We start from the raw sequence: 16,728 nt of genomic DNA on the forward strand, positions 1-16,728 counted from the left end.
AAGAGCCAAAGCCACTGGGCCCTACAAGACAGCTACTACATAGAGTCACTCTACCAGGACCAGGAGATGTAGCAGCTCTACCTAATACAGAAATACATATACAGGGAGAGAGCCAAAATGAGGAGACAAAGAAATAGGTCCCAAATAAAAGAACAGAACAGAACTCTAGTAAAAAACTAAACAAAATGGAGACAAGCAAACTACCAAATACAGAGTTCAAAACTGGTTATAAAGGACTTGTATGCATGCATATAAGCCAAACGAATGGACAGGGACAACAGGGGGATGAGAGCATGAGTGGGAGCGAAGGGGGGAAATTGGGGGTTAATGGGGGGATGAGGACACATTTGTAATACCTTAATCAACAAAGAAATTAAAGATTAAAAATATAAAATAAAATAATTTTAAAGTTCACCCAGAAGAATAAGCATACAAGAGTACCTAAGAATATGCTAGCCTGTCTTTAATTTTCTATGCCACCACATCCAAATCATTTGTAAGATTTAAAAATAACAGCCTGGCTTAAGAGACATTAGCTGATTTCAATTACCCTAAGATGGCACTGGTCATATTTAGTGCAAACCAGACATTTAAGAGAAGTTAAATTCAAATAGTAGTTAATAAGATTTTAAAAAAGAATAGTCAACTTCTTAAGCTAGTTGTCCAGGTAAACTGTAAATGTAATGCTACTTCAGAAGCTGAGCCTCTCCCTCTTCTTAACCTGAAACTGAACCATATTATTTGTCTTGGGCTTGGGTTTTTACTTTCTTTTAAATCTAAAAACAACAAGTTAATGCTTAAAGTTCTTCTGAAGTTACAGAACAATTCCTCGTCCAAATAAAAAGACCCCAAAACAAGGGTAGAGTAAGGGAGGTTTGAGGAAATAAAGATGCAAAGAGAAATTTATCAAGTGACAGTACAGATGTGGGGAAGGACAGCAAGAAAATCCCAAAGGAAAAAGGATCATTCTGATGGCTGCTGAGGTTACAAGATAAAGGTGAGGCCAACTACACTCATGCCATATGACCCTGTATCTTGGTGACTGAGAATAAAAACTTTTCTCTTCCTGGCTGCTCCTACGTTATTTTAAATGAAAGGCCTCCATACCTGAGTTTTCAAATTAGCAAGCCATCCACAGTAACATCCTTCCAGTGCTGCCATTCTGCCTAGTCAGCTCTCCATTTCCATTTCTGTCTCCCAGATGTCTTTGTCCTCTCATCCTCTAAACCAGTGGTTCTCAACCTGTGGGTCGCGACCCCTTTGGCGAACAACCCTTTCACAGGGGTTGCCTAAGACCATCCTGCATATCAGATATTTACACTAAGATTCATAACAGTAGCAATATTAGTTATGAAGTAGCAACGAAAATAATTTTATGGTTGGGTCACAACATGAGGAACTGTATTTAAAGGGCCAGAAGGTTGAGAACCACTGCTCGAAAGTATCAACTTACATCTCCCTCAAGTTTAACAATCTCTCCCACAGGAAGCAAATCAACACCTTTATTGTACTGAGATGACTGCCAATTCCTGATCTTAACCTTGTCCTCTCATAGGTTCCAGTCTGTTCTCAAACTGCTCTCTGGATCATCATTTTCAAATCCAATAGTCGTAAAATGCCTCACAAACTATCTTATCCTCTGGACCTTACTTCTAACATTAGGTGGTAACTCTCAATTACTCATAATCTGGAAATAGTAAGATACTAAGACAGCGGTTCTCAACCTGTGGGTCGCAACCCCTTTGGGGGTCGAATGACCCTTTCACAGGGGTCGCCTAAGACCATCGGAAAACACATATAATTACATATTGTTTTTGTGATTAATCACTATGCTCTAATTATGTTCAATTTGTAACAATGAAATTGGGGGTCACCAAAACATGAGGAACTGTATTAAAGGGTCGCGGCATTAGGAAGGTTGAGAGCCACTGTGCTAAGAGCACAAATTCTGGAATCAGATTTACCAGATCTGTAGCCTTGGGACTAGTTCCTTCATGTGTAAAGCTGTACAGCACCTGCCTCAGCAATGAGGTGAAGCCCTCAGTGTTTGGTACATAATAAGCCTATCTAATAAAGAGTGAATATGCAAATTGACCAACACTGCATCACAAATGGCAGCACCCAGTCCTCTCAACCCTGATGGAGTCCCCCAGTCCTGGAGGACGGCTGCTGAGAGTGGGCAGCGTGAGCAGCCTGGCAGAATGCTTGCTTCATCTCTGTGGCCACAAGGCAAGTGTTCCACCCCAGCCACAGAGGGCCTCTGGGCAGCAGGCACAGAGCAGCGGGGGTTAAGGGGGAACACTTGCATTGTTGTCCTGGTGGCAAGGCAAGCGATCCGGCCCAGCAGTAGAGGGCCTCTAGGCACGCTGAGCGCAGAACGCTTGCGTTGTCGCCCCGACAACGAGGCAAGCGTTCTGGCCTGGCCGAAGAGGGCCTCTGGGCAGGCTGGGCCCAGAGCGGCTGGGTGGAATGCTTGCTTCGTCATCACCGCCACGGAAACTCTGACAGCAGGGAGGAGGAAGTCCTACCCCCACAGAATCAGTCAGAATCAGCCGTTGATGAGACAGCTTTAGTGGCCTTACAGCCAGGACTCCCATTCACCTGCATCTCAGACCGTGACAGTAGAGAGGTGGGACTATGTCTAAAGAGCAATTATTGATATAATGTAGCTCTGCAGCCGAAAGAAGAGGGCTTATAGACAGAAAATGTCTAAAGACCAACGTGCCTTTGAAGTTGAAAGAAGGCAGTGGCAACAACAGAATATGTCTAAAGAACAGTCATCAACAAGTACTACCAATACCAATAGGAACTGCCTTCTCAGCAAAAATGGAGTACATAAGGATGCAATTCTCAAACATAGTTGTGGTGGAATGACTGTTAGATGTCAATTTTGCCTATCACTAAATTTCTTTGATGAAAAACATCCGATGGGAAATTTACTCGATGTTTTAGCAAACGTAAAATCTGTCCAAATGATATACATTTTCCAGAATAACCAGAATATTTTAAAAGATTAATGACAAAGATTCTGACAGTAAAAATTTCATGGAAAATATTCATTCCATAAATAGTTCTTTTGCTTTTGCTTCCATGGGTGCAAATATTGCATCGCCATCAGGATATGGGCCATACTGTTTTAGAAGACACAAACAAGTTTATCACCATACTGGAACTTTACATTCTTCGGATGGTGTTTCTTGGAAGTAGAGGAGGGCAGTTGGGGGGGACCAGGACTGCAAGGGAGGGCAGTTGGGGGCAATCAGGCCGGCAGGGGGGAGCAATTGGGGGTGATCAGGCCAGCAGGGGAGCAGTTAGGTGTCAATCAGGCTGGCAGGGGAGTAGTTAGGGGGTAATCAGGCTGGCAGGCAGAAGTGGTTAGGAGCATTCAGGCAGGCAGGTAGGCAGGTAAGTGGTTGGGAGCCAGCAATCCTGGACTGTGAGAGGGATGTCCGACTGCCCATTTAGGCCTGATCCCGTAGGCCCAATCCCACTGGGATCAGGCCTAAACAGGCAGTCGGACATCCCTTAAGGGGTCCCAGTTTGGAGAGGGTGCAGGCTGGGCTGAGGGACAACCGCCCCCCCCCCAAGTGCATGAATTTTGTGCACCGGGCCTCTAGTTAATCAATAAGTGTTAGCCAGCAGCAGCATAATAACAGGGTCATCTTGGACTCCTTCCTGATCCCCTATAACCGAGTCAAATTCTGTCCATCCTGCCTCTAATTCTGTAACTCTTCTACAAGGAATCCTTTCCCTTGCTAAAGACACCATTGTGGTTCAGATCTCCCCTTTATTCAACCATTTACTGGGCAACCATCTACTAATACTATGCCTTGCATTATAGATATAAAGTAAGACATAGCTCCTGTCATTAAGAGCTAATAAGAGAGACAAGTGAAAATGTGGTTATGCCAAAAGAGCAGAGGCAAATCTTAATGGGAGTGAGGAAGATGTTAGGAAAAGCTTCCCAGAAACAATGAGGTGAGATTTTTGAAGCAATCCTTAATATCAGCACTGCAATAATCTTCAAATTGGTCCTCCTCACTTCCAAATCCTTCCTAAACTATGCCCCCTCCCCCCCAGTGGCTCTTTAATTGTATTCTGTAGCTTTCAAAGCCCTCCACAATTTAGCTAAAACTTAACCTTTCCATCTCAGCTCCTTCTGTCATATGCAAGCCCCCTATCTAAACAAGACCACTTAACAATCCACTTCCCTGATATTTCTTTTTCTTCACCTCACCCATCTCTTTATACCCCTTATCTCTATCCTTCAAAACTCTCATTGTTCAAAAGGACTTAATCAAATTCTTCTATGCTCTTAAAGATTTCTCCATCCATCTTCCATTCAACCAGCTGTCACTTCTTTCACCCAACTTATAGGTACTTTTGATGTTGACTCTCCTCTTTCACAGGACAGCATGCTCCCCCAAAAGTGGCTAGGGTCTTAATTAATGTTTTCTTTCTCAAAACCAAGCACAAGATCTGGCAAGTGACAGGAACTTAATATACTTGTTGGCTTAACCTACACAACAAAATTGCACCATACACTGTTCACATACTATGCTGTCCACTCACTAACATGGAACAGCTATCTAGCTTAATACCACTCTCTAAGCCAGTGGTTCTCAACCTTCCTAATGCCTCAATCCTTTAATACAGTTCTTCATGTTGTGATGACCCCCAATTTCATTGTTACAAATTGAACATAATTAAATCATAGTGATTAATCGCAAAAACAATATGTAATTATATATGTGTTTTCCGATGGTCTTAGGTGACCCCTGTGAAAGGGTCGTTCGACCCCCAAAGGGGTCGCGACCCACAGGTTAAGAACCGCTGCTCTAAGCCAAACCAAAAAAACTCCATAAGATCACTGAGACATGTACTATGTATGATAAAATTAAATAACAAACCTGAAGTAATCTTTAAAATTATATCCAAAACAGTACCAATACATGAAAAGTTGTAACTACATTTTAAGTGTCCTGCAGTTTATTTAACCTGAGGAAGAGCCTAGTGGAAAAAAATTAACTTCTCAAAGAGACATCTACCAAATAGTCTCAAGTGCTTCAGGCAAATGTTTCTTGCTTTCAAAAAGGTTATTTCCACAAAATTTCTAGCACACAGCTGGTGTGTAATAAAATGTTAAAGGTATTTAATAATAGCACATGAGGCAAATTATTTGTAATATCAATGTTTTTTAGTTTACTATCCTATATCAAGTTCTAATTTTTATTTGAAAATTGATGCTCTTTGTAAAAAGGAAGGAGTCTTCATCTCACATCCCAAATGGGATGTAGTAAGGCAAATGGGTATCTTTTATTGGTATACTTCCCAGGAAAAACAAAGCTTCAGGAATAAAAAATTTTTAAAAAAAGACTTTCTGAAAACAATTCAATCCAATTAAGGTAGGAATATTTTTTTACCCATATCAACATTCATATTCAAGCACCAATGCTGCAAATACTCGTTTCTAAAAAACACTGATCAAAAAAATGGAAGTGCATTCTTCCACTCCCCACCCCAAAACACAACCTTCCACACATAAAATTAATCACCTTATATTTTAAGATAAGGTTATGACCATATTATAATAAAAATTCAGTTTAACCTAAAACTGGAAACTATGCAGAGCCTAATTTTCAAGATTTGTGTTTTGTTTGCAGATGTTCATATTTAAATCTTACATATTTTCAGGAACTACAAAAAAACATATACACAGGCAGTAATTAATACTTAAGGATCACAAGCCTTGGATGAATGCTCATTTTATTATTTCTTACAAGTGAAATACTTGGTTAGTCAGCAGTCAATCAAAATTGTTCCCAAACCAACTTAGTACCTGATGTCAAGGAAGCCAGCAATATTATGTTTATTTACCTATGTAACCCAATTTTAAATGTGGGAAAAAATAAGCATTGTCAGAGTGCAGTAACAGGGTACACAATTCAATATTAATATTACCAGCACAGGAGATGCAGAAGCAAAGAAAATATCACATTCTCTTTATATCCTCATTTTTGCTGAGCAAGCAAACAAAAAACCTCTTAATAATTTGATAAATTCTAAGAAAATGTTTAACAAGTTTATAAGCAAAGAATTATAAACTTGTCTTTGTCTCTCCTCCCAAAATCAAATATAGCATCAATGTCCCTCTCCCCCAAAACAGTATTTTAGTCTGGTGATAAACAGGAATAATGAATAGGAAAATCTTAGCTCATTCCTAAAACATTTCTGAATTTCTATATTTGCCAGGCTTTAAAATGAAAAACATAGCAAAACTAAACAGAAGAGCCCTAGCCGGTTTGGCTCAGCGGACTGAAGGGTCCCGGGTTTTATTCCGGTCAAGGGCACATGCCCAGATTGCAGACTCCATCCCTAGAAGGGGGCGTGGGGGAGGCAGCCAATCAATGGTTCACTCCCATCAAGGATGTTTCTGTCTCTCCCTCTCCCTTCCTCTCTGAAATCAATAAAAATACATTTTTAAAAAATTAAACAGAAGACAAAAGGGCATGGGATCTCTTCACTGGGGACAACTACACATAAAGGTAAATCATTTTATGCAAACATAAAATGTAATTTTTAAAGCTAGAAGGAACTGTAGAAGTTATCTAACATAACTTCAGTATTTTATAGTTAAGACATGTCAAAATAATTTTGCCATTATCTATGCAAAAATCTTGTATATTGTACATTTTTAAATTAAAATTTTTCTCAATGTCTAGAAATATGATTTACAAACATCCCTTCCCATATCAATGGTAATTTAAGTAGCAAAGAAGAATGAACATGAAACAGAAAAATCTCTTCATCTGTATTGTAGAATGTCATTCACCTGTTTTCACAAGAGGAAGGGAAATCAAACCAGAGATCAAAAGCTAGAAATTCAAATACTGTAGTATCAGCCAAAACAATCTGATCCTCCCTCCAAACATTTCTGGACTTGCGTTAAAAATAAAAAGCAACCTGGGCAGTCATTATGATAGTCCATGACTTAAGATTCTAAATCTCAGGATTAGACATTTTCCTGACATTTTGAAAAGTACTTTTAAGGATAAAAAGGAGAAGGGGAAAGAATCAATATTATCCTATATAATAATCCTATATAATAAAAGGGTAATATGCAAATTGACCCTAACAGCTGAACGATCAGTCGCTATGATGTGCACTGACCACCAAGGGGCAGACGCTCAATGCAGGAACTGCCCCCTGGTAGTCAGTGCACTCCCACAGGGGGAGCTCTGCTTAGCCACAAGCCAGGCTGACAGCTGTGAGTACAGCAGCCTCTCCCACCTCCTTGGCAGCACTAAGAATGTCCAACTGCAGCTTAGGCCCAATCCCCCAGGGAGCAGGCCTAAGCCAGCAGGTGGACATCCCCCAAGGAGTCCCGGACTGTGAGAGGGCACAGGCGGGGCTGAAGGGACCCCCCCCTCCCCCGAGTGCACAAATTTTCATGCACTGAGCCTCTAGTCTATAATAATAAAAACATAATGTGCTAATTACACCAGACAACCTTCCAGACAAAGCAGGGTTGTGGGGGAAACCTGGGTCCCAGGTGCCTGCTGGTGGCCAAAGGGAAGCCCAGTCCTGGGTCCCAGGTGCCAGAGGGAAGCCAGTGCCGGCAGCCAGGGGAAGGAAGGCCTACTCTTGCACGAATTTCATGCATCGGGCCTCTAGTGTACTTTATAAACATTAGCTCATTTAATACTTACATCAACCCCAGAAAAGAGGGATGAATTGTATACATATTACAAAAGAAACTAAGACTCAAGAATTTATGCAATCTGGCCTGGCCATTTATGTCTGTTGGTTGGAGCATTGTCAAAGGTTGTGGGTTTGATTCCATCAGGATACATACCTAGGTTTCAGATTCAATCCCGTCAGGGAGGATTTGGGAGACAACCCATTGATGTATCTCTCTCACATTGATATTTGTTTCTCTCTCTCTCCCTTCCTCCTTAAGGTCAATTTGAAAAAAGGGTTTATACAATCTGCCTTAAAATTGCAAATATAATTAATTACCAACACAGGACCTGAAAACAATCTAGTTTATTTTTTATCAAAATCCAAGATCTTTCTACATCATGTAGCCTCTATATTAATAGAGAAAATCATGTTAATATTATTTGAATCCTGAGATATTGATTCCTTTTACGGACATCAGAATATCTTGTATTGGCATCAACTGATGATAATCTAAAACAATATATTTAAAAAGATTTGCCCTAGCTGGTGTGGATAGAGCGTCTGACCCACGGACTTAAGGATTGTAGGTTCAATTCCATTCAAGGGCATGAACCTCCGTTGCTTGATCCCCAGCGGGGCCGAGCTTGCAAGAGGCAATCAATCGATGTGAGATCGTTGTTTGTCTCTCCCCCTCCCTTCCACTCTCTCTAAAAATCAATGGGAAAATATCCTTGGGTGAGGATTAACAAAAAAAAAAAAAAAAAAATTACTGGAAGATCCAACAATTTAATTATAGGTAACAGTCACACACAATCACGAAAAGTCCTATTATAGAAGGAAGACTAACCAGACATTAAAATGTATCCAAGGCCTCAAACTAGGAGATACTTAAAATACTATTTTGAGGAGAAACAAAAAATTGTGACGCTTATGCTTGAGTTATTATAGATTTAACTAGCTTTAGCAACAGTTCCAATAGTAAGCAAGGCTGTTTTTGTCAGGAGTCTGTTTCTAGAAAGTGGGTAGAGTAAGGTATCCAACTAATCCCCTAATCCCCAAGGGGAAATGTACCAGGGAGGGGAGAAAATGACAAAGAGTAAATGCATAATGTAAAGCAGCCAAAAGTGGCCCTCTACCATAGTTTTACATAACTGAAAGATGTCTGGTAAAGCCATTCTAATTACAAACTAATTGTGAACATCATCCCCCAAATGACATAAGATTACGATTTACTAGAAACTGAGACAGCAACTACAAAACTGGTTATTAATGTTTGTCACAACAAACTGAAAACGCAAGGCACGTCCACCCGGTCTACCATACACTTAACTTCCTAATAAGCGGCTTTAAGATGTAACAGAGCGTTTAAGTGTTAAACAACTTCTGACATCAGCATTAAAAACTTAACAGCTACTGCAGCCAGTACCTATATCGTGTTCGAGATGAGGAACTCAAAGAGAAAACGATTGAGTGACCCGTCCAAGACCTGATGCTGCTAAACACAACCTAACACCAAACAACTTCTCCAGCTCAAAGGTTTTCCAAGTGGCGCACCCAACTCCCTGCAAACTCCACGGCGACTTTCTAAACAAGGTGGCCGCGCACCCCAGAAGTCCCCCTTTCAGTAAAGCGCACGCGGAAACGCGGGGACCCGCGCCCCGCAGGCAGGGCGCACCCGGTAACTCGCTCAGTTCTGCCTCGGGGCAACGAGGCAAAGGAGTAAATTAAGCTGACCATCCTATTAGACGCCGCCCCGCGCCCTCGGGTGGGTCCTCGGCTCACAGGCGGGCCTGAAGGGAATGGAGGGAGGCCGGCACCGTGAGACCCAGAACCAAAGAGCCGAGAAAAGATGGGCAGGGATGTAATCGCCGGGAAGCGATCACCTCTCCCGAGCTGTGATCAGCGGCCTCAGCGCGCAACAAGGTGAGACACCGTGGTGCATTTTCGCCGCTTAAGACCCCAATCGAAACCTCTGTCTTCATGCCGATGCCAAGCGTGGGTCGGATTCCTCACGGCAGCCCTCACCACCTGAGGGCCCACCAGTCTCCAGCCGAGTCCGCGCTGGGACTAGGAGGGAAGCCAGGCCTCCTCAACCTGCGCACCACGGTGCGCCGGCACCCGGCCTGCCATCGCGACCGAAACGCGGATTCCCACCAAACCTCTCCCGCCGGCCAGGAGCATCTGCAGGTCCCAGACGACGGGGGGACTCTCTGACTTACGCAGTCCTCTGAGAAATTACCTTTGAACTGGCCTTCTGAGAGCCGCCTGGCGTTTTGTCCGCCATCTTGAGCTTTGCCCCTCCTTCGGCGGCGGCAGCAGCGCCGGCGAGTCGAGCGCCGAAAGAGTGGATCGCAGCGGAGCCCGCCAGAACGTCTGCAAGGCTGAATAGTCAACTGCCGAGATGGTGTTCCAGCTCGTGTGCATATGACTTCCGGAGTCTCCTTTTCCCGGCCCTGCCCACTACGCTGGTTTTTCTGGTTGTCTCGGTTGCTGGGTGTGTTACTGGACCCGCGAATTTAAAGAAGCTTCTGGTCCTGACTTTCAGGGGCTACCAATACTTCACTATTTTTCAAGTGCCAGTCCCTGATAGGTGCGAGCCGGTTCTGCTTCCTGGAGAGGAGGAGACGTCTCCTTAAAGAAGAAAGGCACTGATCAGCTGGGCAGGATTTTACCTCAACTCCGAAAATAGGTCTGGAACGGCCTAGGGACCTGGTGCTCCGTGCAGACTTGTTCGCACCACTGGGGAGCTCACACCCTGATGGGAAACTTGCAGTCTACTCAAGGTACTTGAATATAGAATTGTGCCCAGAAAGCGGAGAAGATGAGCTTTTGACCCAACCTGAGATTCCAGCAATGGGAGATCGGACTCTATTTAGGGCGTCTACAGAGACAGGATAAGAGAAAATCATAAAGATACTATTCTAAGTACGTTCATACTGGGCCCTGAGGCAACCAGGGTGGTTAGGATTTAGAATTATGTTTTGAGGATCTCGAGTGGCCTTCAACAGAGTTAACTAGGACTGTGACTTGGTCAGATTTAAATTTTTAAAGATGGCTCTGAGGTCTGGGGGAAGGGAAGAGGACAAGTTCATGACTTCACTCTAATTTATTTCTGCAAACTATTTTTGAGCCCTTTTTGTGTATAAAAGCCTGCCCAAAGTGTAGAGGCTTACAGAGGCAAAAATACGTTGTCTCTATATGATTTAAAACCTAATGAGGGTTGGGCAAGAGAACAGCAAACTAACACTGTAGAATTAAATTGATTCTGCAAGGAAAACTCAATAGCTGTGGGAACTCTGAAAGAAATAATTAATTCTGAGGGTAAGGTCGGGTAAGGAGATGGGGGAGATTTCACAGAGAAGGAAGCATTCGAACCAACTCTGAAGAAGTAAAATTTTGTCTGTTAGTGTTGGGAGCAGAAGGCGGGAGGTTGGGTAGTGGTGAGGGAAGCTGGTAGGACAGGATATGTGTGCCAGACACTGAGGAATCAGCAGGCTAGGGCTCCTGTGTGAGGGGAGGGGTTAGAAGAACAAACAATAAACAAATAGCAAAAAAAAAAAAAGGATTTCTAAACAAGAAATAATTAGAAAGTGACAGGTGCTATACATTGAAATTAAAATGGAACAATGCTTTGCAACCTCCAGTCCAATTGAATCTATTTTCAATCTCAGATCTTGCTTTTTCAGTTTTGTACTTCTTCCCCCACCCTCATGCTGTCCTCTAATTGAAGGCTACTTTTTTGAAGATGGTACTTCCTCCAGGACTTTACAGACCTTCTTCCCCCGTCAAGCCTATGTTAGAGACTGCTTCTGATCCATAGGAACCTACACTTTTCCACTGACGATGAGTTGGTCTCTATAAAGTAAATATATGCATGCTTTTCATTCAGATTCCTAAAGTTCTGCTTCTTCTAAAAGTAATTTTTACTAAATGTGTACCCCAAAAGAGTTAAAGTTAATGCAGACTTCTTCCCTCTCTTTTTCATATGATAAAGCCCTGAAGGAAGTCAGACAAATCTGACCTGACTATAAGTTATACCTAGTCCTTTATTAAGGCTTAATTAAGTATACTTACTGCCCTAACTGGTTTGGCTCAGTGGATAGAGCATCGGCCTGCAAACTCAAGGGTCCTGGGTTTGATTCTGGTCAAGGGCATGTACATTGGTTGCGGGCACATCCCCAGTAGGGGGTGTGCGTGAGGCAGCTGATCAATGTTTCTCTCTCATCGATGTTTCTGGCTCTCTATCCCTCTCCCTTCCTCTCTGTAAAAAATCAATAAAATATATTTTTTAAAAAAACACAAAAACTCAATCACAGCAATGAGCATAGTTCCTCTGGATACATATAAATCATGAAATCTTGGCCCTATTACTCAAACTGCAAATTAAGAAGGATGAGAGAGCATGAATATACAAGTGGAATTTTTACAGAATCTTAAATTTTTCATTAGACTCACAATTACTATTGCCAAGGGACTATACACAGATAGTAAGGAAATAATACAATTTTCTGCAATTAGCATTACTTTTTCACAATCACATTAAAACCAAGTCACTTTTCTGCCCCCCACCTGCCATCTATCTGTTCAGGGTTCTTCCTACAGCTATGCTAAACATCAACCAAAAAGCAGTGCCAGATGCAGTCCACCCAGAGGTTTTGCTTGGCTCAAAGCAGGGAGATTTTGGTTTCTTTGAAATCTGAGTTGGCATTTTTAAATTGGGAGAATTTACTTGTTTAATACTCAGGATTTCCAGCTTTTCTTGAAAAATGGAAAAGTCTGGCAATGAGCCACAGCAATTTCTTGGAAATCGGGCTGAGCACTCCAGTTCACCAGGCTGTCACCACACACATGCTGTGAACAAATAAATGCCCCACAGCCAGACTGCTTGAAGGCATTTGGGTTTTCTACTTGTTAGTGTGAGAAACATCCCAATCTGCAGAGAATTTTTATAAGCTTTTTTGATCCAAACTGACGACATATGCCAGGGAGCAAGATCTCAAATGCTTCAAATAACAGTTTTGCAGCTTCTGCATTTGAAATTAAGGAGGGGATGTAAGAACGATTACATGGAGGAAGGAGAAAGCAAGGCAGGAATTAACTGGAATACAGGATACTAACAAGATTATGTGATCTCTTGAGGGTTAATATATCTTTTAAGGGGAATTACTTCTGGTATTTCACAGATGTGTTGATCTAGAGCAGGGGTTCTCAACCTGTGGGTTGTGACCATGTTGGGGGTCGAACGACCCTTTCACAGGGGTCGCCTAAGACCATCGGAAAACACATATAATTACATATTGCTTTTTTAAAAAATTTTTTAAATAAATCTTTATTGTTAGTTCCACTGAACTGGACAAGCTTATATTTGGTGCTGCTAGGAAATAAATGCTCCGATTTTACTCAGCATTGTTTTTATAAAAACAATTGAGTTAAAGTAATCTTGGTTGCAGGTTCTTGTTATTCATCATTTTGAATATTTCTTGCCACTCTCTTCTGGCCTGCATAGTTTCTGTTGAGAAATCACCTAACAATCCTATGGGTACTCCCTTGTAGATAACTGACTTTTTTTTCCTCTTGCTGCTTTTAAGATTTTCTCTTTGTCTTTTGCCCTTGGAATTTTAATTATGATGTGTCTTGGTGTGGTCCTCTTTGGATTCCTTTTGTCTGGTGTTCTCTGTGCTTCCTGGACTTGTAAGTCTATTTCTTTCGCCAGATAGGGGAAGTTTTCTGTCATTATTTCTTCAAATAGGTTTTCAATATCTTGCTTTCTCTCTTCTTCTGGCACCCCTATAATTTGGATGTTGGTACGCTTGAAGTTGTCCCAGAGGTTCCTTACACTATCTTGATATTCTTGGATTCTTTTTTCTTTTTGCTTTTCCAGTTGCGTGTTTTTGAGTTCTTCATATTTCAAATCTTTGACTTGATTCTTGTGATCCTCTGGTCTGCTGTTGGATCTCTGTATATTATTCTTTATTTCAGTCAGTGTATGCTTAATTTCTAGTTGGTCCTTTTTCATATCCTCAAGGGTCTCACTAAATTTATTGGTGGTTTCTAGAAAATTCTTGAAAAACCTTATAACCCTGGTTTTGAACTCTATATCCAGTTGTTTGCTTTCCTCCATTTCTGTCATTTATGAGCTGTTTCTTTGTCTCCGCATTTTTTATGCTGTGTTGATAGAGTGGCTTTCGGTGCTAGGTGTCCTATAGGTCCCAGTGGCTCAGCCTCCCCAATTACCTGAGGTGGACACTGTTGGTGCACCCCTTTGTAGGCTGTGTGCACAGTCTTGTTGTAGTTAAGCCTGGATTGTTGTAGCTATCACTGGGAGGAATTGACCTCCAGGCCAATTGTCTGTGAGAATCAGCTGTGTCTATAGTGGGAGAATTTCTGTGCTGAAGACACCCTTATGGGGCAAGACTTGCTTCAATGGGGCTTTGGTGCTCACTGCGTCTGCCCCCTGAGTGTGTCCCTTATGGATCTGAGGAGTTGTAATCTGGATGGTCCCAATCTGACCACTGGGTACACAGGCTCTTGGATCTCTAAGGAGGTGCTAATTTACACTCTGCCTGAGGCTACCCAGCAGGAGCTACGGAGAGATCTGCAGGTTCCTCTTCCTTGTTTGGGTTTTGGAGGTGCCCAGATGAGGCCCAGCTGTGAAGCAATGCAAGCTGCTATGGGGCCTTGGACCTTCTTTTGGATGTTCTGGGTCTTTCTGACCCAGCTGCAGTTTGTTAGGTAATTTTAGATCTCAAAGGGCCAGCCCATTCATATGCAAAAGCCTCTGCTAGCAGCTTGGGTGGGGCGGGGACTCAGGAAATCAACAGGGCGTAGCAAACAGCTATGGCTGATCCTCAGTCGTGCCCTAAGAGAACCTGGGTCTCAGTGTCCCTCAGTAATCACTGCAAGCACCTCTGAGAGAAACCGCACTCGAGTTCCACCCGCTGCCAGACAGTCCAGTTTCTCCCCGTATGAGTCTGGGTCCCCAGAGATTCGCCCGGAACTGGAATCAGGGCCGACGGGAGCTTGCGCCTCCCTCCCGAATGCAAAAGACACCAGCGTCCTCCATTGCCAGCCCCTTTCCACACGTGCTCAAGCCTCCATACCTCTGCACTTAACTTCCGCACCTCCTCTATGTCTCAGTGTGCTTTTCTCTTTCCTTCTAGTTGTAGAATTTCCATTCAGCCAGCCTTCCTGTGTTTCTGGATGATGTCTATTTTGTCTTTTAGTTGTATTTTTGAAGTGGTTGTGCGAGGCAGCAATTTCAGGTGTTTACCTATGCCGCCATCTTGGTTTCTCTCATTACATATTGTTTTTGTGATTAACCACTATGCTTTAATTATGTTCAGTTTATAACAATGAAATTGGGGGTCACCACAACATTAGGAACTATATTAAAGGGTCGCGGCATTAGGAAGGTTGTGAACCACTGATCTAGAGGCACAAAAACAATGGACAGCGCTGGCTAAAAACTTTCCACTAAAGAAATTTTATGCCTGGGGTGAGACTACTCACCGTGACCTGCCCAGTTTGGATTTTATGATTAGATCACCCTATGAAGTTACTTTCCAAAGTATCCCTTTTTTTTTCCATCCACATACTTCTCAGATACAATTTAAGTCTTACCAAAGTTGATGATCAAAACATTTAACAGTCAGTTCCCAGGCACCAAGGAGAACTAACATCCATTTGTCAAGGAAAGTTCTGAACCCAGGGCCCACAGATAATTTTAAGGTCTCCCAAAATGTTTTGATTTATTTTAAAATAAGTGAGGGAGGGGGAGGAGGTAGAGTGGAAAGGCTACAACAAAGGCAACATTTAACATCTATCCTATCTAATAATAGACAAACATGGTAATTGACCATACCTTCACTACACCTCACATAGGCTAATCAGTGCGATATGCAAGTTAACCGCCAACAAAAATGGCGGCTAATTTGCATACTGCAGGCAGGATGGGACAGCACAGCTGCCAGCACAAGCCGCCATCCTGGGCAGCAGGCAGGCCCCAGAAGCCCCAGAAGCCAGTGATCGGAGTGAGATGGGGGTCCCCTGCCCAGGCCTGACACCTCTGGCGGAGGCGTCAGGCCTGGGCAAGGGGCCGATCTGGCGATGGGAGGGTAATGGGGATCGTCACCTCTGGCCGAGATGTCAGGCCTGGGCGAGGGTGGAGCCGGTGATCAGGGGATATGGGGGTCCCCTGCCCAGGTCTGAAGCCTGGGCCAGAGGCATCAGGCCTGTGCGGGGGGCAGAGCCGGCAATCGGAGAGGCCTGGGGGTCCCCTGCTGGGCAAGGGGCCGATCCGGCGATAGGAGGGTAATGGGGGTCAACACCTTTGGCTGAGTTGTCAGGCCAGGGCGAGGGGCCAATCTGGTGATCGGAGGGAGATGGAGGTCCCCTGTCCAGGCCTGACACCTCTGGCAGAGGCGCCAGGCCTGGGCAAGGGGCTGATCCTGCTATTGGAGGGTGATGGAGGTTGAAGCCTCTGGTCAAGGCCTGGGCAAGGGAGGAGCCGGTGATCGAGGGGAGATGGGGATCCCCTGCCCAGCCTGAAGCCTGGGCCAGAGGTGTCAGGTCTGGGGTGTGAGGGAGGGGGGAGGCCAAGTCGGCAATTGGTGTGAACTACAGAGGAAACACCTTTTCTGACCGCTCATTGGTTAAGCTCCCTGTAAGCCACTGGTAATATTCTTAGTAACTTGGGTAATAAGAATCCAAAAAGGTGATCTAGGGTTTTTCACCACACTCCTGGTGAGAAAAACGAAGGTCCGCTGCTGGAAGGCTAAGAAATGTCATATCCTGCCCTAGCCGGTTTGGCTCAGTGGATAATGTCTTGGCCTGCCAATGGCAGGGGCTGAGTCCATTCTGACCGAGGGCATGTACCTAGGTTGCAGGCTTCTCTCTGTCTGGGGCCCAGGTCAGGACTCATGCAGGAGGCAACCAATCAAAGTGTTCCTCTCACTTTGATGTTTCTCTCTGTCTTTCCCTTTCTCTTCCACATTCTCTAAAAATCAATGGAAACATATCCTCAGGTGCAGATAAAAAAAATACTAA

General features: G+C 43.5%; 1 protein-coding gene and 1 long non-coding RNA gene across 7 annotated transcripts in view; one reads left to right on the top strand and one right to left on the bottom strand.

The window, feature by feature from the left end:
* Nucleotides 1–10,066, bottom strand: part of U2SURP (U2 snRNP-associated SURP domain containing) — a 79,765-nt gene extending 69,699 nt beyond the window's left edge. For 4 of the 5 annotated variants that reach the window (XM_006752802.2, XM_015557964.1, XM_006752801.2 and 1 more), the window contains exon 1: nucleotides 9,923–10,062. In XM_006752802.2, the coding sequence (XP_006752865.1) occupies nucleotides 9,923–9,967 (45 nt within the window). In that variant the 5' untranslated portion in view covers nucleotides 9,968–10,062. Of the gene's footprint in view, nucleotides 1–9,922 lie in introns of all 5 variants that reach the window. The other variant, XM_015558103.1, reaches the window with a different exon arrangement.
* Nucleotides 10,067–10,130: 64 nt separating this feature from the next.
* The window catches only part of LOC107181693, an 18,766-nt gene continuing 12,168 nt past the window's right edge, over nucleotides 10,131–16,728 (top strand). Inside the window, exons 1-2 of one of the 2 annotated variants that reach the window (XR_001512391.1) lie at nucleotides 10,131–10,466; nucleotides 11,370–11,545. This is a non-coding gene — a long non-coding RNA (uncharacterized LOC107181693). Of the gene's footprint in view, nucleotides 11,546–16,728 lie in introns of both variants that reach the window. The other variant, XR_001512384.1, reaches the window with a different exon arrangement.

Source organism: Myotis davidii, unplaced genomic scaffold, assembly GCF_000327345.1.
Source record: "Myotis davidii unplaced genomic scaffold, ASM32734v1 scaffold1051, whole genome shotgun sequence".
NCBI classification, from domain to species: Eukaryota; Metazoa; Chordata; class Mammalia; order Chiroptera; family Vespertilionidae; genus Myotis; species Myotis davidii.